Below are 21721 nucleotides of genomic sequence, written 5' to 3' on the forward strand. Positions count from 1 at the left end.
AGACAGGTTTGCTTATTTCTCTCACAAAACCTGGCAACACTACACACAACCCAACCATTTGTTTACGTTGTAAAATGTGGGTGAAAAACGCCTCTAACGTCGCTCTGCAAACTATACGAGCCATGCAAATAAGACACGTTATTATGTATCTATGATGTACTCCAGAATGATTTAAACTAAGGTTACACGTTGATCGAACGCCAGTGATTCGCCTTCCTTCAGAGGGAACCATTCGGCAGGTAATAATTAAGCGATTATTACCACTTAAACCCCATATGGGTAACCTGGAGTCCCTCAGGGCTCAATACTATGGATCTTTTCTGTTTTGGGTTATTGTGGGGAAAGCTTTCGCAGAAAATAGCTTGTCGATTGGCTATTTTTTGTGAAATCTTTCACAATACGGATGCTGGCGTTTAAGTGGTTAAACTCGCTGTTTATTGTCAGCTGATGCTTGTAGTTATATAGTAGAAGCAGTGGTGGAAAGTAACTAAGTACATTTACTTAAGTACTGTACTTAAGTACAATTTTGAGGTATTTGTACTTTACTTGAGTATTTCCAATTTCCAATACTTTTACTTCTACTCCACTACATCTCAGAGGCAAATATTGTACTTTTACTCCACTACAATTATTTGAAAACTTCAGTTACTAGTTACTTTTCAGATATAAATTATGATATATTATATATTTTATACATAGGCTATTTGTAAATAGACGATCTACAAGCTCACACTCGCGACGCGTTGTGAGCCGAACGATATAGAGCCGAACGATATAGTGACAAAAATGCATATACACAAACATACTGTATATTTGACTGTCAAAAGGATAAAACACACAAAAGTGCAAGAGCTAATTTCTGTTGTGGTCCTTTGACTGCAAAATAAGAAGTCACAGTGGCTTTGCCCATTTTCTGGGGCGTGTTTTATTCACAAACGTGGAGGGTGTATCTAAATTATGTCCATGTCACTCTCTTTTTATGTCCCCTAAAATAATACAAATTCAATTATTTTCAAATTATTTTGGAAAAACCCATTGAAGTCAAACGTCCATAAACAATACTCTATTGGAAGATGGTGTATACCACAACTTATGTCCAGACATGGCTCCACCCGTGGTATAATAATGCAATTACAAATAACAGGAAAACATAAAAGTCTGAATGCTTTTTTTTTACTTATACAAGGGTGATGATGGCTATATGTTTTCATAGATACTTTCAAAAAGTCTGCCTCTATCAGTAACACAAACAACGACACACCTGAACTGACATTGTATATGGATCACAATCACATTGAGCTATCATTAACTGCCCTTTCTTAACAGGTGGTGGTAGGACAAATATTCAGAAGAAATTCCCTCCACCCCGGTCTTGAGTAAGAGACCATGGGCCGGCTGGACGAGGCCGCCAAGCGAAAAGTAGTGGAGCTGCGGAAGGCTGGTCTAAGCTTCCGCAAAATCAAGGCCGTTCTAGAGCTGGAAAACATCAAAGTGTCTGCCCAAGCCATCTACCTGTTCCTAAGGGAGTTCCAGGGTAGACTGCCGGGACGGGTCAGGCCCCCCGAGGAGGCTGGGACCAGCACAACCCCAACACAGGTCAGTGGTGGAAAGTAACTAAGTACATTTACTTAAGTACTGCACTTAAGTACAATTTTGAGGTATTTGTACTTGACTTGAGTATTTCCAATTTCCAATACTTTTAGTCCACTACATCTCGGATCGAAATATTATAATTTTACTCCACTACATTTATTTGAAAAATGTAGTTACTAGTTACTTTGTAGATTTCGATTATTATTACAAATCATACATTATATATATTTCGGCCATTTGAAAATAGCCGATCTACAAGCTCACAATGCGACGCATTGTGAGCTTGTAGATCGGCTATTTTCAAATGATTTTAATACATTTTACACATCTGAAAACCTGTGAAACGGGACATTCTGCATAATGAGTACTTTCTACTTTTGGTACTTTAAGTACATTTTGATACCAATACTGTTGTACCTTTACTCAAGTAAATTTTGAATTCTGGACTTTTACTTAACAGTTACAGAGTATTTCTACATTGCAGTATTGATACTTTTACTTAAGTAAAACATTTGTGTACCTTTTTCCACCACAAGACACAGGCGCTGGCTAGAGCCGGGGGAAACCACACGGGGATAAGAGAGGGCTGGAGCAACATTCAACTTCAGAACCTACTGCGTGAGGCGTCTCACCATGCTGGCCTTGCCGCGGCAGCGGAATTTACCAAGCAGACTGCCACCACTACGCCAGAACCTGTTGCAAAGCCACCTGGGTCGGGGGAGAGCAGTGGAACTAGCAGGCCGCAGCAGCAAAACGAGGCCAATAAGGATGAGAATGACATCCAGATCGTTAGCGTCACCTCTCTAGCTCAAACCAGTCAACAGAGGGCTCTTCAGTCCACTGCTATAGGGACAGGACCCGGGTCGACAACGGTGACGGCATCGGCAGCCTTAATGAGGAGACGGGTGACGCCATCTCCGGCTACAAATCCTATCTTGGCCGCCCGCAAGAGGCTGTTGGATAAAGCCCTGTCACATAGGACAAAGGTAGCCGCCTAGTAGGGATGCATAATACGTATATCGGCCAATTATTGCTTAAAAAATGTCTATCATGTGTATCGGTATCAAAAGCTGTATCAAAATAATGCCCTTTATGTTGCATGCATATATGTACCAACAGCAGGCATTTATGGAAAGGTCAAAAATGTTTTTAGAGATTTGCATCTGCTCCCAGAATCACAGTTATAGTATAGCTATAAGACACATGGTGGTATTGCAAAGAAACAAACAAAACAATACAATACTATAAAAATATTATAGGCTGAAATGACCGTGGAAATGATTGGTAATCTAAATGGGTTTCAATATTGTGCATCCGTATGGCATAGTTATTATTTTCTCTTGAGACATAGCCTCAACTCATGTTTGTAATTGTGGTTTCTTAGAATAGGAAAAATATATTTATTTTAAATTTAATACGCCTCAAACATGATATTGGGCCTCATTCAGCCCTTAAATTTACAGATTTTCTGTGGTAAAATCAATGCCTGTAATGCCAAACAAAATATTTCATCGTAGACCGTAGGGTACGCACCGTAGGCACCGCGCTGATGAACGATTAAACACACGTTGGTTTTTCATAGGCTATTTTCTCAACAATACAAGTAAGAAGATTTTAAGAGTTTTTAGTTTGTGACGAGGCCCAATCTTAACACATTGGGTGCCAGCATTTTTTCATAACAACTTACGTTGGGTGCCAGCATTCTCCCCATTGACTGCGTTTTGCTGTTTAAGGCTCTAGACTCCACGAGGAGCAAATCCATGTAAAAAAAAACATCCATTCATGTTGCGCGATGACCCTGGCTACAGCCTGGAACGATAACATTTCACTCGCGAGTTACAATGGGGGGGGATCGCGCATCGCGCATGACCGGTTTTCCCCACCGGAAACAGATTCGGAGATATAGGTGTTTTAAAGAAGGAAATAGACAGGAAGTGGATGGGAGCCATGTTTTTGTTTCCGGTGATCTATCTGGCCTATCCTTCTCAAGATCACAATGGGTACTCCCAGAGCTGCTCTAGCCCCGCCCGTGTGGAGAAAAACGAAAAAAACAAAAAGACATATTTCACGGTCTGGACCGTGTTCGGCACCGGACCGCTACTCTGCGCAAACACGGTTCAGACCGTGTTTGGCACCCGATGTGTTAAAAATGAAGACTGCATTATGTTGTTTTTCGGCAGTCATTCCAACAGGTGGCTTCTTTGCTGAGGCGAGATCCGTCCAATGTCCCTGGAACTGATTTGAGAAATGCAATTCCACGACAGCCCGAAACCTATGATCTCACCACTGAAAAGGTGAGAAGAGAGGCTAACTTAACCTAGCAGACCAAACATTTAAATGTGTAACTTAACACCTCCTATGCACCGTTATTTATGCTGTTCTACCAGTTTATTACTTTGTATTCTCCGTCGTACAGACACCTATAGAAGAACAGCCAGGAGCGTCTGGTGGCCCTAGACGTTTCCTCACACAGAGACCAGGTCCGCCTGTTCGTTCCCCTCTTCCTCCCCCTCGGATTGGCATTCGGCTTCCAAACCGGACATCGGTGCCTCAAACCTCCCAGGGTCCCGGGAGTCCTGTCATGATCCGCCTCCAGGCGCCTTCCGGAGCTCAGTGCCCTGCCCGCAGAGACGGGAACCCCAGCCCTCAGCAGGCAGCGCAGGAGACGGGAGGCAGAGCCGTGAGCGGAGCTATCGTTCATGGACTCCAAGATCAGATCCAGGCCCTGGGCTCAGAGGTGCGTGGCCTGGGCTTGGCGCTGAAGATGTTGGTGGAGCAGCAGTGCCGTGTCGAGCGAGAGCAAGCACAGCAGACACAAGTTCAGAAGCAGATACTTGGCACCCTGCAGAGCCTGGCGTCCAAACTGGGCCCTTGTTGTCACGGACAGCAGCATAACAAAACTCAGTCACCTCCATCGCGGTCAAACTCCTCCATGTCCACCTCCCTCGCTCAAGACACTTACAACTACGGCCAAGGCACGTACACTCAGTGCAGCCAGGCTCAGCCAAGCTACAATCCTATAGACAGTTTGGAGACGGTGGGGAGCTTCAAAGTGCCTGGACTAAGCTCTACTAGCATGAATGGGTTCCAGTCGTGTAATAACCCTGTGAGTCTCCCACTCTCTCATGCTCCCACACAAACACAGCCTTACACAACAGCATACACACAGCAGCACAGTCAAACACTCATGCCGCCCTACACACAGTCCTATGCCTCTGCATACACCCAGTCACACTCTCAGCCATTCATGAGTTCAGAGAATAAAACATCGGATTACTCCAGCAGCTGCCCAGCCGGCGGCCAACAGGACTGCAGTGTCTCGACCCAGCCAGTGTTGAACTCTAACCACTCTCCGCAGGACCACCAGCTCAATATTATTAAAGTGGAATGACCTTAGATTGTTTCAAATTCCATTTGATGTGCAAGCTGTTGAGGGAGGACATAAGGGCTCTGCTGTGATTTTATATTTATTATTTTAATTTGTAAAATAATGATGTGATTGAGAAGAAATGTCTCAGAAATAATTTTGTTTTTGAAACACATTTGAAACACATACAATTTACGTTTAAAAGCAGCATGTTTTAATATAACACAAATGGCAATATAAGGAATTTGGGGAGGAAAAACGAAACAATGGGGGAAAGAGTAAATCCGTAATGTTCAGAATATGCCTTCTTTTTTTATTATTTGTAGTTTAATATCTGAAGTTTTTTATTTATCCCATAATGTTTAAAACACAATATGTGTTAACTTATTTATTATTGTATGTCACTGGTGTTTCCATGACTCAACTGTCATATTATTCATACATATTATTCAAAACTCTGTGGGGATCTAGGCATAGGCATCAAACACAATTAATTGAATCACAGGAACTATTCATTCTATTTCATTCTAATAAGTTAAAAAAAAACTCATATATAACTCAATACAACTATTATACATGATGGTTAAATAGCCACTTGATCCATTTTCAACCTATCTTCATATAATTGGTCCTCCTCACTAATGCTAATTAAAAGGTGGTACAATTTCTGTCTGTTAGCACTGTGTCTCAGAGGAGGGCTGTGAACAGTTCAGGAACCTGCCTACCAGTGACATCATCGGTAGGCGGGTTTGATCATTTCAAACAAGATATCAATATTTTTCTTTTTTTAATTAATGCGAGAACAATGGCTTCCATTAGATCATGCTAACTAGCTAGGGGCATTAGTAAGGACCAATTATATGAAGATAGCTTGAAAACTGGTCAAGTGGTCCTTTAAGAGAGTGATTCAGATCGTAGACTTGAAAGTTTTGATTGAAATTGGCTACGGTCAACAGAACTGCAAACAATTAATTTTCTGTGCCACAAAGTAAGACCTGAAGACCAAATGAAATGAGTATCACAAGTAATCTTGCTATTTGGAGTGACCATGGAGTATCTTCATTGTTTTTTCAAACACTTGACATCCCTAGTTTTACTCCTCTAAATCATGACATTATATTTGAAATGTCTCATCGGAATTCAACAGTCAATATTAGAATAAACTGTTAAAGAGGTATTTTATGTAAGAAGTCCACAAATCTCAGGCCTGGGGAAGGCAATGGTTTTGCCCCGCGGCACTAATGCTAGTCATCTCTGCTGCCACCTACTGTAGCTGACGGGATATGCTAGCTTTAAACATTCTGTGTAAAACAAGTACTGTGTAACACTAGAGTGGGGCCTCGCCTCAGCTTCAACCACACAAGTCCTGGCTTCCGTATACACATTAGGTGAAAATGTCATCAAAAATAGCGTTGCACAAGCTCACAACGCGTTGCAGCTTGTGAGATTCTAAATTCTGGCTATTTTTTGCAGATTGCTGTACGATGGAGTTAGTATAGGGTTTATTGGTTTAACCACTTAAACCCTATAAAGTAGTTGACCCCGGGGTCCCTAAGGTGCCACAGTAGGTCTGCTAGTACTTCCCTCTTGTTTACACCAAATCTCTTCCACCTAAAATAACTAATCTAAGCTCACAATGTGTTGCAACACGTGTTGTGATTTGTAGATCAGCTATTTTCGCAGAATGTTGGACACTAGGGTTCATGTGGTTGATTGGGTTCAGTACCAATATCTGGAAACTAACTCTGAGAGTATTTTTTACCGCCATACAGACTGAATATGGGGACAGGTATTTTTAAACCTTTTTTTCCTTCTTTTCAGTGTTTGTATATACATTTTTATTGATTTTTTATAAGACATGACATCAACAAGACATAACAAGACAAACAAACACCAGACTATAATGTATGTTGAACATGAGTAATTATCATAACGAGGTACTGCATAGGCAAACAGAATACAACAGACCACAATACAACAGTTGGACACATAAAAAATGTAGCTTGTACAAAACAGAGCAGTCACACAGAGTCGAGATGACGCGATAGGACCCCATATGTATTCAAATGTTGCCAGACTGTCCTGTTTGTTGCAACGCAGCCTCTCCAGGTGTATCAGTGATACAAACTCATTAAGCCATCTGGTAAAACAAGGAGCGGTGGAAGTCTTCCACTCTGTTAAAATAATTTGCTACCAGTGTACCAAGCATAAGAGTCTGCTGGACAGAGTATGGCAGAGCAAGAGAAGCTTCGGAGCAACCAAACAAGGCAGTTAGTGCATCAGGTTCGATATGAAAACCATATACTCTGCTGTACCAAGCAAAAATGTTTTGCTAGAATAAAACAACAGGTATTTTTAAACCTTGACAAGTTTTACAATACATGTTAAAAGAGTGGCGATATTATACTGTAACACTGTTGTACAGCTGTAATGTTCATTATATTCATTAGATTCAAGTGTTCAGTTTTGAACGTAAACAGCAGAGGGTGATCTGATGACTAACCGACTAACAACTAAGGTGCAGAAATAGGCTATATAGTGAAATAACACATTGATAACTAATAGAGAATGGATGCAAATACAATACAATACATTCTCATATATGATTTACAAATACCTTTTGTAATTTAAAAATAAAATAAAAATTATATATATATATATATATATATATGTAAATATATTCTGTCCTTTGTAGAATAGCCATTTGTTGTTCTTACATTAATTAGGCTATGATAATTTGCTCTCTAATAGTACGAAGTGTGTATCTACTACCCATGAACAAGATGGCTTACAAATCTGCCTGAGGTTAATAGACCGGAGGTTCCTGTTAACAAACATCTTAACAGAGTTAGACCAGGTAACTCATTTCTGTACTTTGGCCTGTTGTCTCTGTCGAAACGCGCATCTCTAACTGAGCCAGAAGCAATTCTGTTTTCTTTTTATATAACCTCTTCAGGTGGTTATCATGACTGAGGCCTACTTTATGCTCCAGCTCACGCGGTGTTTATGCGCCGAAAATAGCCGACCGTACAAGCTCACAACGTGTTGCATTTGCCACACGTTGTGAGCTTTGGGGACAGGCAGCTTTTACAGAGTTTGTTCTTAAGCTACAGAATAATTAAGGATTGATAAGGACGAATGAAAGTAGCCGTAGGCTTAATGGATATAAAGGTTGGTTCTGCTGTTATCGTCGGGGAACTGAGAAAGAATGTCTTCACCTTGGGCCATTGTTTCCCAAATGTAGCCTATACTTCTAACTGAGCTCTATCAGCCAGCAATAACCCTGTCTGTGCTCACACTAACATCATTACCATGGTATATTACCAGCTAATCATCTACTGACATTTGAGGAGCTCAGACTCAATCAGGGCAATAGAAATTCTATGAGGAGGAGCAAGGTCATTGTGGTCATTTAAATTAACCACTTTAACCCTGGCATACCTATGTTGGGTCATTATAGGGGGTGCAATGGGCTGTGAGCTTTTAGATCGGCTATTTTTGCTGTTGGTTGTATGACAAAGACAGTATGGTGCTTATGTGGTTAAGAGGTAAAGTTCATTGAACGCACCACCATAATATCCCTTCCAGGGTGCTGATTGGGGCGGCCATAGCTGAGTGGTTAGTGAGCCCGCCTAGGGAGCCAGAGGCCCTGGTTGCCCCAGGTACGATTCCAGGCCACGCCAGCATATGTGTCGATGAAATGAAATTTGTCCCTGAGCAAGACTCTTAACCCCTAATTGCTCACAGGCCCTCATTGGAAACAAGCCCGCAAGGACTTTCATGAACGTCCTGTTAAAAGGAATTATCCTTATCCTTATGGAAGCAGTAATCCATAATCAAATTATAAATCCAAAAAAAGGTGTTTGTACACAAGGAGGCTTCTATATTTCTTTGGTCTCTATCTTTTTGTTGTTGTAATAAACACTGAGAAACTGTGAACTCCGGTTTGGTATAAGCCTGAATGAAGCCTATAATTGCCGGCCTGTGTTACTACAGATTTCAATAATTGCATGTGATATTTCACAGATTATTTATGATGGATTATTTAACTATTTGATTGATATCAGTGCACAACATCAAAAGTGGTGAATATTGTTTTGTAATATATTTTTCAAATAAAGACTACACATACAATGCATGCATACATGCAGATGCATAGCCTACATACATATGTCCATAGGAATTTAAAGTACATTTATCATTGAACGTTGCATTGCTAAAACTGGACCTATTTGATCCCTCAGGGGAAATTCAGTTAGTTGAGGGTTAGGTGTCTTACTCAGGGACACCATCGACACATTGCCGGGGGCCGGGAATCAAACCTGCGGACCTTCTGCTTCCGAGGTGGCTCTCTACCCATTCAGCTGTGGCCATGCACCCCTGTACAGTACAATGTGATAATACAGTAGTACAGAGAACAGCTTCTGAGAAATGTTTCTACTTAGTGGCGGCGACAGACGGCACACAGCTGATGAGGCGAAGGGCTGAGGGTGAAACCCACGACTGGTGTCAGATCCAGTTCCTCCTCCGTCACCCCGGGTGGAGGAGTGAAACGAAAGCGCTGGAGGAGAGAGGTGAAGAAGAGGAAGAGCTCCATCCTGGCCAGACTCTCCCCCACACACACCCTGCGACCTGGGAGAGGGCAAGCATCATCATGCGGTCAGCCAGCCATGTGGCTTCTTAACCCATTATTAAGACCGAGAACACACCTGTGTCATTTTAAGATTTATTTGGCTATTCAAAAATAGCAGATCGACAAGCTCATAGCGCGGCACCGAGTGCCGCGCTATGAGCTTGTAGATCTGCTATTTTTTGAAAAATCTTGAACATTTGTGCAAATTGAATATATATATTCTTGAAAGCGAAAATGTTTAACTCAAATCTTTGCTTATGGGGGATTCTACAAATGTCTTCTAAATCAGTTTTTTGAAAAAACTTATGTCGTTATAATATCAGTGGTTCTCAAACTTTTTTCATGTCAAGGACCCCCAAAATGTCTTTGGCTGCGGACCCCCCATCTCAAAATATTTTGTTCCAGGGACCCCCCCAGAAGCAAAGATTTGAGTAAAAAAAATAAAAAATAACATATATATTCAAAGATTTGCACACATTTTCACTATTTTTCAAAAATAGCAGATCTTCAAGCTCATAGCGCGGCACTACCGCACAATGAGCTTGTATATCTGCTATTTTTGAATAGCCAAAGAAATATATAAAATGACACTTAACGGTCTTAATGTGTTAAATTGACTCCAACAAGAACTGTGTAAAGAGTTGCAGATTGAGCTGGTTTACCTGCAGAGAAAGGCATGAAGGCATCTTTCTTGACGAATTTGCCATCCTTATCCAGGAAGTGGGCAGGGTTAAATGTGTGCGGGGTCTCCCATTCACTTTCATCCCAAAGGACGGACGTCAAGAGGGGATACACAGTAGTCCCCTGTAGAGAATAGTCATCAAAGTCTATGTTTTCAAAGCTATCTGCTGTAGTGTGTCAAAAGATATTATAAGCTTTCGGGATATAATACAGTATATAAACTCCTCACAAAAGGTTCAGAAACGTAACTTCGGTCGATTATTTCTCCCCTTCAATACCAATTGGTATTGTATTTTACATAATTTTTATCGTTGATTAGTCTGTCTGTAGTCTGTCTGTGGGTAGCGCCGCTCCTCCCCAAATCCAAAATCTCTCAATATGCTTCTGCTGGTAATCACTCTCGTTTTGAGTGACCTGCCAGCACACAGGTGTGTGTGCCAGTCACACACCTGTGACTGGCACCTGAGCATGGGGTCCTGCAACTTTGTTGAGTTTGTGCATGCTCAAAGCGTGTCAGCCCTGGTAGCGCCAGGGCCGACACGCTTGTCCCAGGAAGACAACACCCCAAGAAGACCGGTACCTCACCCTTGCCTCACTGAGGGACCGTAGCATAGGCTTTTTTCCAGAGATTTACAGGCAATATTTGCACAATGGTACCACAGACAGATGTCAAAGTTGCAGGACCCATGCTCAGGTGCCAGTCACACACCTGCCAGCTCTCAGAATGAGAGCGATTACCAACAGAGGCATATCGTAACATTTTTGGGGGCGCTACCCACACTCAGCTGTTTTGTTCATTCCACGATCCTTAAAAGTTATACCTCATTGTAAAGGTGACTAATCAACAATAAACATGAAGGGGAGAAATACTAATATATATAATAACACACACACACACACACACACACACACACACACACACACACACACACACACACACACACACACACACTTATTTATTTATTTATAATTTTAAAAAAAAGGTAAATAGCTAGTATATTCCCATAGTAATCATTGCTATAGTTATAGTGTTTATTCAGTAACATGGGTCTCCACATCTCTCTTTAACAAGCAGAAAATACATGTTCAGGCTAGGATACCAATTTCATCAAATCTGGAGAGAACTCACGGGATAAACAAGTGAAATTGGAAGTGATGAAACAAAGTTGGAACTGGACATTTAAGTTTATGAATTTTCTCCTGATTGGATGAAATAAATGTCCCACCTGAAAACGTATTTTGTGTTTTTTAAGAGCTGGAGAGATGGGGCTACCCTTCAAAGTACTCATTCCATCTTCTCCCCCACGTTACAAACACTCTATAGCAATTACTATCGGAATATAGTGCTACAAACTAATTCTAATAATACAAATTAAAAACATTTTGATTTAACCAAGAAATATTACTTGCAGCGCCTTTAATGAACTAGCCTACTGTTGTTGTTTTGTTTTGTTTACAGAAATAGCATTGTTGAACAAAAAAAGTGTTTTATTCAGTCTGACCTTTTTAATGAAGTAACCCTGGAAGGTGACATCTTGACTGGTGGTGTGAGGAAGTGACATGGGAACAATGTTGGCCACTCTCTGTATTTCATGGATGACAGCGTCAGTGTAGGACAGGTTCTTCCTGTCTTCTACAAGCACCTGACGACTCCCAATCACTGTCTCCAGCTCATCCTGGAGCTTCTCTGGGAAATGAAACAATGAGCACGGTCAAAGTCTAGTACTGTATAGTTTGTATATTATCTACGTATTTCCATTTCGCGGGGTAAGTTATGAGACGTGTACATTAACCCATTAAGACCGGGAACGAATCTGTGTCATTTTAGATTTGAGCTACAACCAGTATTTTATACTTTGGCTATTCAAAAATACCAGATATACAAAAGCTCATAGCGCGGCACCGAGTGCCGCGCTATGAGCTTGTAGATCTGCTATTTTTTTTTAATCGTGAAACTTTGTGCAAATCTTTGAATACATATATTTTAGAGCAAACATTTGTAACATCTGTCAAATGTCTCAACAAATGTCTTCATTTTTCTGAAAAACTATTGTTGCTATATCAGTGGTTCTCAAAATGTTTCCATGTCAAGGACCCCCAAAATGATATGTATTTGGCCGCGGACCCCCATCTCAAAATATGTTGTTCCAGGGACTCCCAGAAGCAAAGATTTGAGTTAAAACAAGTTTGCTTTAAAAAATATATATATTCAAAGATTTGCACACATTTTCACGATTTTTCTAAAATAGCAGATCTACAAGCTCATAGCTATTAGCTTGTATATCAGGTATTTTTGAAGTATAGAATAATGGTTAAAGTGGTTACACAGATGCGTTCCCGGTTTTAATGGGTTAAAGGAATATCTTACTGCTTACTGTCCATGTCAACTGTAATTATTAACTCACTGTATTTTTTGCATTCTTGTTCAAAATGAACAAGACAACGTGTCATTGGATTGTATTGACTGTTGTATCAATGCATGAATTATTGTATCAATGCATGAATGACAACAACAATCTCCAACCTGGGCTGTCCCTCCACTGTAGTCATTCCTTCCTTCTCACTGCTAATGAGAATCGTGATATGCTCAATTCTGCCAGCTTCAGCTCGGCCTCCTGTCTTTTCGTCAGTGCCACCGTTTCCAATCCGCAGGTCTCAACTATACCGTCTTAAACACCGTCCCTTTCACTCTTGCTGGAACCCTCCTGTCGCAAATCGTTTTTCTCCATCCGTTTCACCCTGCCGGCACTCTCTCCTTCACCTCTATTCTGCAATGCCCATTACTTTAGACAGTTGACCTCAAGTATTTCAACTCCCTCCCCTTCACCACATCTCTGCACAGATCTATGTTCATGCACACATGTTCTGTCTTAGGGACACTATCATTATGCTTTCTCTAGGTCCACAAAGACACAGTGTAACTCTTTCTGACCTTCTCTATCCATTAACATTCTCAGGGCGAGCAGCACATCTGTAGTGCTCTTTCTTGGCATAAACCCATACTGCTGCTCGCTACCTGTTACCTCTGTCTTGCTTCCATTACTCTTTCCAGTAACTTCAAGCTGTGGCTCATACCTCTGTACTACAGCTCTGTACATTGCCCTTGTTAATTGAAAGTCGGTACCAGTATACTTATTCTCCACCGCTTGGGCATTCTCGCTTTCCAAGATTGTGTTGATCCTTCTAGTGAGGAACTTCATTGCCTTCTCTCCTAAACATTGCCACACCTCCAGAGATACGTCATCTGGATCGACCGCCTTCCCACCTTTCATCCTCTTCATAACTGCCCTCACTTTCTCCTTCACAACCCTCCACACTCTCTTACTATCCCCACATCCTACAGCCTTCTCTCTCTCTCTCTCTCTCTCTCTCTCTCTCTCTCTCTCTCTCTCTCTCTCTCTCTCTCTCTCTCTCTCTCTCTCTCATTTTTTTCATTCATCAGCCCCTCAACTACTCATTCCATTTTCACAGCACACTCTCTTCGCTAGTCAGCATACTATCTGCTATCTCTATCATTTATCACCCTGACCTGTTGCAACATCCTTCCTCGCTCGGTCTCTCTGTCTAGACAGTCAATGCAATTCCTTTTCTCCTTCCTTGGTGGGGAGGGTGTTTGGTGTTTCTTGAAGTTTCTTACTAGCGCATCTACACAGTAAAATCCTCAGTGTTCATTTGTCTCTTTGTAACTTTGATAGTATACAAATGTAACCAAATGGACCATTACATTCACACACGATCAGAGTTAATTTAAAGGACGACTTCACCCATTTTCAACCTATCTTCAAATAATTGGTCCTCACTAAGGCTCATGATAAATTGGTATAATTTTTTCCCTACTCAGTCTGTGTCTCATGTGAGGGCTGTGAACAATAACATGCTAAATTTCCAGGAATAGAAAGCCTGCAGTTTCTATTAGCTTAGATTCCCCATCGATTAAGTCACTGGTAGGCGAGTTTCTGAACTGTCCACGGCCCTCCTCTGAGACACAGACCAAGGAGATTTTTGTTTTTTTACATTATAATGAGCATTAGTGAGGAACGATTATATGAAAATGGGTGAAGTCGTCCTTTAACCCTGAGGATTTTAGTGTGTACAGGATGTAAAAGCTTGTGTTGTGTGTGCATTAGGTTCGCTGGTCCTTACCTTGTACCTTAGGGTACTTGGCCATGAGCAACAAGCCCCACCTCAGTGTGGTCGCTGTGGTGTCAGTACCAGCATTAAACAGATTTCCGACAGTTGTCAAAAGGTTTTCCTTGTGGAAATGAGTATTCATATTCCCAGATTCCTACACAAACAAAACAGCATATCAGTAACCTCAGTGTTCATTTATCTATCTGAGTAACAAATGGATAAATGGACAATGGCAATTTGACTGTGTAGAAATGTCCTGTTTAACCCATCAAGACCTGAGGCGATTCTTAAAAATGTTTTCTAAATCCTAAAAGTAAAAAAAAAAAAATCTAACAATTTTTTTTTCAATATTTTTCACAAATAGCAGATCTACAAGCTCATAGCGCAGCACTCGGTGCCGCGCTATGAGCTTGTATATCTGCTATTTTTGAATAGCAAAAGAAATCTAAAGTGACACAGATGCGTTTCAGGTCTATTGTAGGACTAAACATGGCAGTGTTAGGCTTAGGGTTATGACATTATAGACCTAGAAGTTTGATTCCCTATAGTCAGAACTAAAAAAGTACATCATTATTGTGCTACCAATTGTTTTAATAATAAAGTTTGATCAAGTTTAATTCCTACCCTAACTCCTTTTCTTTTATCTACAACAACAAACAAAAAACATTAGCCATGTCATGGGAGAACACTGAAATGACTGGGAATGGCCTCTTTAAAATTAAGTATTTGAATCTTATCCTTTCATCTGGTTTCGTACCTCCAGATTCTGTTTGCGGACCAGAAAGGAGTCCACAAATCCTCTGGTCATTTGTGGGTTCAGGCTCTCCTGTAAATGCTTGATGATCTCTGACATCTGGTTCCTGTTGGCAATAGCGTTCATCAGGGCTAGCTTCCTGTTACGGAACCATTTGCCCAACAATGGGAACATGTTGTATATCTGTTGAACAGCAAAATAAAATGTGTTTAATGGTTAGGTTAAAAATGATGCCACCATTATACAATCTGTTTGTTGCTGTTGGGCAGAGGCCTCATATCTCCATATTTCAAATGTGTATGCTTCTTTGTTTTTGTAAATTTCCGTACTTCGTCTTATAAGGGTGTCAAAAGTAGCACAAATAGCTGATCGCCGATCGTGCTAATTTTGAAAAGAAATTAAAGGCAGACTTCACCTATTTTCAACTTCTTCATAACATTGGTCCTCCTCACTAATGCTCATGATAAAATGGTAAAAAAAAAAGAAAAAGAAAAAGAGGAGCTGTGGACGCTTCAGAAACCATTAGGCAGGTTGATTTTTCAAACAAGATTGAATTTGTTTTATTTGTGTTAACGCGATAACAATGGCTTCCATTATAGCATGCTAACTTTCCAGGAATAGAAAGCCTGCCGTTTCTATTAGCTTGGATTCCCTATCGATGATGTCACTGGTAGGCGGGTGTCTGAACTGTCCACAGCCCTCCTCTGAGACACAGATCGGGCAGACAAAAATGGAACCATATTATAATGAGATAGGTTGAAAATGAGGGAAGTCGTCCTTTAAGTCTATTTGTGAGCTATATTTAACCAATAAAATGTATTGTGACAAAATAACAACTGCATCCATTGTAACACAGTCTCTTTTTTCACCTCCTGAAAAGTAATGGTTTTGGGCATATAGGCCATAGGTTTCCACCCAACAGCGACGTATTGTAAGTCTGAATTAGTGTTATAAAAATATGAAGTGGCACCTGCACGGACGGGGAACCGATAAGTCGGATGCTTTCATTTGATCGATCCACCATAGTCGTGAACAGTGGGTCATTGTATTCAAACCTACTGCCATAGACTATGGCACATATGATATTAGAGACAGCATAGTTCACAGGTTGTGCAGTGTCAAAGGGTTTACCTGCAACAAATAAAAACAAAAACAAAATACTTATAATATATGCTGTCCTTAAACCCATTAAGACCTCGAACGCAACTGTGTCATTTTTAGATTTGAGCTAAAAAGCATGATTTTACACTTTGGCTATTCAAAAATAGCAGATCTACAAGCTCGTAGCGCGGCACTCGGTGCCGCGCTATGAGCTTGTAGATCTGCTATTTTTGAAAAATCGTGAAAATGTGTGCAAATCTTTGAATACATATATTTTTAAAGCGAACAATTTTTTACTCAAATCTTTGCTTCTGGGACCCCCTGGAACAAAATATAGAGAAGGCGGTCCGCGGCCAAATACGTTTGGGGGTCCTTGATATGAAAAAGATTGAGCACCACTGATATAGAAACATACGTCGGCTTCAGGTCTTAATGGGTTCAAACAAAAAAAAATTGAATCTTGCATCATGCTTACATACTATAAGAGTCTTACCTTTGTGTTTTTCAAACACTTCAATTAGGTTGCAGCTTTCCTCTATGATTTTCTCTTCACTCGCCTTCTTCCCCATCCCAAAGTCTCTAAGGTTAGTCAGGGCGAAACGTCTCATCTCTTTCCATGAGTCGCCATTTGCAAATAAGATTCCTAAAGTATTTCAACAAAAGGTATTCTTTCAGAGCAACTCGTTAAATCACTGATGTCCTCGTACACTGCAGAAGAAATGTCACAGTTTAACCACATGAACGCGTAGCATCCCTATTCTGGGGTGAACCTTCGGCGGATCTACAACCTCAATGCATCACAACGTGACACATTGTGAGCTTGCAGATCAGCTATTTTTGACAAAGATATTTAGTGTAGCGGCAGTGGTGGAAAAAGTACTAACATATTTTACTTAAGTAAAAGTACCAATACTGCAATTTAGAAATACTCTAAGTAAAAGTCCGGTATTCAAGATGTACTTCGGCGAGTAAAATTACATAAGTATTGGTATCACAACGCTTCGCAGCGCGTTGTGAACTTTTTTCAAATTGCCAGTTTAAATAGGGCTGAAGTGGTTTTGTAATAATAATCAAAATCTGCAAAGTAGCTAGTAACTAAAGTTTTCAAATAATTGTAGTGGAGTAAAAGTACAACATTTGCCTGTGAGATGTATTGGAGTAGAAAATTATTGCAAATTGGAAATACTCCAGTAAAGTCAAATTACCTCGAAATTGTACTTAAGTACAGTACTTGAGTACTAAGTTACTTTCCACCACTGTATAGCGGAGGAAAAGAAGCGGACGGCAGTTTAGCGCCCCGGGGGACCCTGGTCAACAACCGGTAAGTATATAGGGTTCAAGTGGTTAACTGAAGGTGACATATGTAGTAGGCAATCAAATTAATCTTTTGTCCTTCCTTACCAAGTCCGCCACTATGCCCTTCATGAACATCTTTTACTATTGGAATCATCTCTCTGTCTCCAAACTCCTCTGCATGACCAACCAGAGCCTGTTTGACGGTCTTGTACCCTGCCAGAACCACCACCTTCTTGGGTCCAAGATAGACTGTGAACACCGACCCATATTTCTTGGAAAGCTGAGACCAGAGACACACAGTAATGCTGTTATGGTAACACAGGCAATTATCAGACAGGATATCAGGTGAATCGTTGTGTATTTATGTAAGAATGTCATGCCTGGAGTATTTAGAGCAGCTGAATCTATCCTACTGTAACTACACTCCAGGAAAATACCTACAGTATAGGTGCAGTTCAGTCAGACAACTCTTGGATTGAAATAAATATTTTTTATTTAGCATGAATAAAAATATCTGTAAGCATATTTTGGCATCAAGGCTCTGTCTCTCAATTCATTCATTCCCTGTAAGCATGAACATATTACAATAAATAAATGATCTGCCCAATAGATATTACAGGGAATAAAATAGCTATGTTTTTTAGTAAAAGTACAACACTATTGGCATCAAATATATTTACAGCACTAAAGTAAAAAGTACTCATCATTATGCAGAATGGAATTGATGATGCATTCATGTGTTCATCACTGATTTTAGTTAGTTTATGTGCTGTGGGTAATGTATGCTCTCATTTGATGATGCGATGCGAGTGTGCATTTCCAGAGCATGTTTATTTTAATGATCAATCAATCGATTGTTTTCTGGCTTGGATCGATGGCGAACCACACACACACACACACACACACACACACACACACACACACACACACACACACACACACACACACACACACACACACACACACACACACACACACACACACACACACACACACACACACACACACACACACGAATGAAGTGTTGAGCTGAGTCTTACCTCCCAGAGTGTGTGGTAGGGCCTCTTTAGATCCAGCTGCAATAAGTTACCGAGCAGCGGCAGGGGCCTGGGCCCTGGTGGCTCCTTTCCCTGTTCTTCTTGGGAGCTGCGGGAGAATGAGTAGAGGAGCAACAGGAAGAGAACGGCTCCCAGTAATGTGACTGAGAGATAGGACTGGAGAAGGAGGTCAATCAGACTCATGGCTTTTTTGTTGCACTACCGGTGTTCTGGCAAAATGATAAAAGCGGGTTCTCAGGTACACCCATTATAAACACTGCTTTAGATTAATGGACAACCCAAGGGGAGGGACGTCGCAGTAGTGAATTCCAGAGTTGACCTTAAGCATACAGGCACTACAAGGCAAGCGAGTGTTTACATGTGACAAGCGATTGTCACCTGTAAACAATCGCTTGCCTTGTTATCTCTTTAGATCTCATTAATTGCCATCATGGTTTGATGTTCAACCATAAAACCTCACCTTATGGTAGCCTACCTACGGTATTCTAAATTCTATTAACATACCATACTACACTATATATATATATTTTTTAATCTTATGTGAACATACTATACAGCGACTGAATGAAATGACAATACTTCTACTTTGAACTTTTCAATCTGTGTACTATAATGTATTATCATACATTTTTGAAACAATTTTCCTAGAGCCAACCCCTCTGGGTTTTCAGTGACTATGTTAAAGGGCAAGATGTGTCAGGGTTCCTCGAGTTAAGACTGGTTAGCTATCACACAAGTGGAACAGTATTTGACCTACATGAATTAGGTTTATAAGGCTGTTCAATTATGTTCAATAAAATTTGCCGCATGTCAGCTATCTATCCATGTTTATTGTCTCTGTGTGAAATGACACCAGACCTGTGCTGTGCTCTCAGACTCGGTCACTGGTTTTATGACCAGTGGTGAAGTCTATATAAGCTTTATACACAGTATAAACCCTGCCAAATTTTGACATGATGCGTTTTATTAACAGCACAGGTAGTACAGCCAAGGGTCATTTCTTCCTGTTTTGACCATAACAGTTCTCTGTATCCCTGTTTTATAGTCTCTTCAACTTGCACAGTCACAAAGTTTCTGTAGTAAATGGTGCCAAATGCCACATCCGTCACACTTTGACATTCCGTTTTACCCGTCGGTAAAATAACATGGGGATATACATAAATGGAGATGTTCTCTCTGTGAAAAGTGCTATACAAATCAAATGTACTTACTTACATGTGAACATATTTTGGATAATTTTCATCCTGCCTGCTGAAATCTCCTGCCAGCGTTTCGACCCCCGGCACTGACCTGACAAACAGCTCTCGCCCGGCGACCATCTTACATTAATTAATGTAATTTAATTACTTAAATTTACAACGGATAAATGAACAGTTTAGGGAAAGCACAAAAACGTCATGGGTGGCCAAAGCCAATTCCACCCTACCTGAAAAGGAACCAAACTAAGCTACACCAAAACAAACATTACAATCTAGACTCCTTAGCTAAACAAAACAGGGTCAAAAGGGGGAACAAAAGAAATGGCGGCACACCTCTACCAAGCTTCCCTTCTCTAATACACTCAAGAATTTAGAACAAAGGGATTCTACTGTTGCGCCTCAGCCTTAAGCGGCCAGTCCGGTGCGTCACAAGGGTAGGGACAATAGATGCAGAAGAGATGAACGCTGGAGCAACACAGACAATTTAAGCCTTTTATTGTTACAGTGCAAGTAAAAAGATTGACTGACGTTTCGGTCTTTCGACCTTCCTCAGAGTCAAGGGTGGCAGCATCTAGGTAGACATATAGAGACACACGGGGACTACAAATTTCACGCCCACTTTTGAGACAGCGCCGCTACTCGAGGTCCGTTAGAACGATGAACTGCAGCTGCCAATGCATTCCCTATGAGAGGATATGAAAGTTAGCCTACTTTTAAAATTATCCTGCATTAACTGAAGACGATATTGATTTAAATAAAAATATGTTTCCAAATGTATGGAGTGTCTTTGTCAACATATCTTCTTGTTTTCTTAATAGTTGATGTGTTTCACATTTAATTTGCCACTTTAACGAGTTACCCATAATGCTAACACAGCAGAGGGTAGACAGCAGACAGGCATTTCAGTGACATCACTGTCTTTACGAGCGCCGAGCGCCGACCGACAGCGTACCCACTAAGATCTTGCCTCCCCTAAAAAAAAAATAACCCGAAAATGTGTCATTGCGTGCTTAATGTCCTCAAAGTCACGCATCCAACAAGCTTTGAACTGAGCAGATTGGACCTTATGTTCCAGAGATAATGACAAAAACCTATTGAAAACGGCCACTTTCGCCAGTTTTCTGGGTATTGAAAACCTCAAGGGATGCGTCCGTGATGCGACCACTTAAAGTCTGGATCCCCGATGCTAGCGGTTTTGACATACTGATGGAGTATATTATAGTATATTGTGGGTAGTATATCGAGATGAAAGATATGGGACATTAAAAAGGACAAATTAAACAAATGGGACAGATTATTAGAACACAAAAAAAATCGCTACAGCCTCAGTAGTTAACCAGTGAAATGAAGGTATTTTACAATGCCTCTCATAGAGATTGCATTGAGAGCTGCAGTTCATCGTTCTAACGGACCCCGAGTGTCAAAAGTGGGCGTGGATTTGTAGGCCTTCCGCTTCCGGCCGTGTGTCTCTATATATGCACAGAGGTGAGCATGGGCTGTGCTCTCAATAAACCAATGGTGGATGGGCCTCTGTTTAGTGGTAATTACCTTGTACTACACGTCAAGGTCACACGTTACATCACACGTTACCTTGTACTACACGTCAAGGTCACACGTTACATCACACGTTACCTTGTACTACACGTCAAGGTTGCGACAATCAGTGATGATTAGGGTTAGCTCTGGGCATATGGACCATTTAACATATAACAGAATATACAAAATAGTGTAACCATATAATGCCATGATAAGGTAAGTTTAAAACAGTGTACATATAGAGATAAGGGCCAAACAATAATAGGCCAATGCAAAATAACAGAATAACAGAAAAATAAATTGTTAAGACACAAAAAATGGGGAAACACTCTCAAGAGTAAGAAGCACACAAAAACATGTCAGGAAGCCTCA

At 40.8% G+C, this 21721-nt stretch overlaps 2 protein-coding genes across 4 annotated transcripts; one reads left to right on the top strand and one right to left on the bottom strand.

Moving 5' to 3' along the window:
- The first annotated feature begins 59 nt into the window (after window positions 1–59).
- On the top strand, window positions 60–8777 carry LOC308098477 (uncharacterized protein). The gene is made up of 5 exons (XM_080446851.1): window positions 60–239; window positions 1327–1596; window positions 2130–2579; window positions 3774–3887; window positions 4010–8777. Exons 2-5 carry the CDS (start codon window positions 1387–1389, stop codon window positions 4982–4984), a joined length of 1749 nt encoding a protein of 582 aa, XP_080302977.1. The 5' UTR covers window positions 60–239; window positions 1327–1386; the 3' UTR covers window positions 4985–8777.
- An 86-nt stretch (window positions 8778–8863) lies between these two features.
- LOC308098479 (cytochrome P450 2K1-like) lies at window positions 8864–20176 on the bottom strand. 3 transcript variants are annotated; one of them, XM_080446857.1, is made up of 10 exons: window positions 19905–20176; window positions 18597–18823; window positions 17662–17836; window positions 16754–16903; window positions 16130–16290; window positions 15163–15342; window positions 14418–14559; window positions 11777–11961; window positions 10256–10397; window positions 8864–9592 (listed from the first exon to the last, which is right to left on the bottom strand). In XM_080446857.1, exons 2-10 carry the CDS (start codon window positions 18795–18797, stop codon window positions 9402–9404), a joined length of 1527 nt encoding a protein of 508 aa, XP_080302983.1. In that variant the 5' UTR covers window positions 18798–18823; window positions 19905–20176; the 3' UTR covers window positions 8864–9401. The 3 variants fall into 3 exon arrangements, with proteins under 3 accessions (XP_080302983.1, XP_080302982.1, XP_080302981.1); XM_080446856.1 differs by having other exon boundaries at window positions 19830–20176; XM_080446855.1 differs by having other exon boundaries at window positions 19826–20176.
- Window positions 20177–21721: the final 1545 nt, after the last annotated feature.

Source organism: Gymnoscopelus braueri (genome assembly GCF_963280865.1).
Source record: "Gymnoscopelus braueri genome assembly, chromosome: 13".
NCBI lineage: Eukaryota > Metazoa > Chordata > Actinopteri > Myctophiformes > Myctophidae > Gymnoscopelus > Gymnoscopelus braueri.

Coding starts and splice junctions, on each gene's coding strand:
- LOC308098477 (XM_080446851.1), top strand. CDS start 1,387: ATGGGCCGGCTGGACGAGGCCGCCAAGCGAAAAGTAGTGGAGCTGCGG. Junction 1,597..2,129: donor CCAGCACAACCCCAACACAG/GTCAGTGGTGGA, acceptor TTCCACCACAAG/ACACAGGCGCTGGCTAGAGC. Junction 2,580..3,773: donor CCCTGTCACATAGGACAAAG/GTAGCCGCCTAG, acceptor GTTTTTCGGCAG/TCATTCCAACAGGTGGCTTC.
- LOC308098479 (XM_080446857.1), bottom strand. CDS start 18,797: ATGAGTCTGATTGACCTCCTTCTCCAGTCCTATCTCTCAGTCACATTA. Junction 11,962..14,417: donor CAAGTACCCTAAGGTACAAG/GTAAGGACCAGC, acceptor TTCATTTCCCAG/AGAAGCTCCAGGATGAGCTG. Junction 10,398..11,776: donor AGGGTTACTTCATTAAAAAG/GTCAGACTGAAT, acceptor TATTCTCTACAG/GGGACTACTGTGTATCCCCT.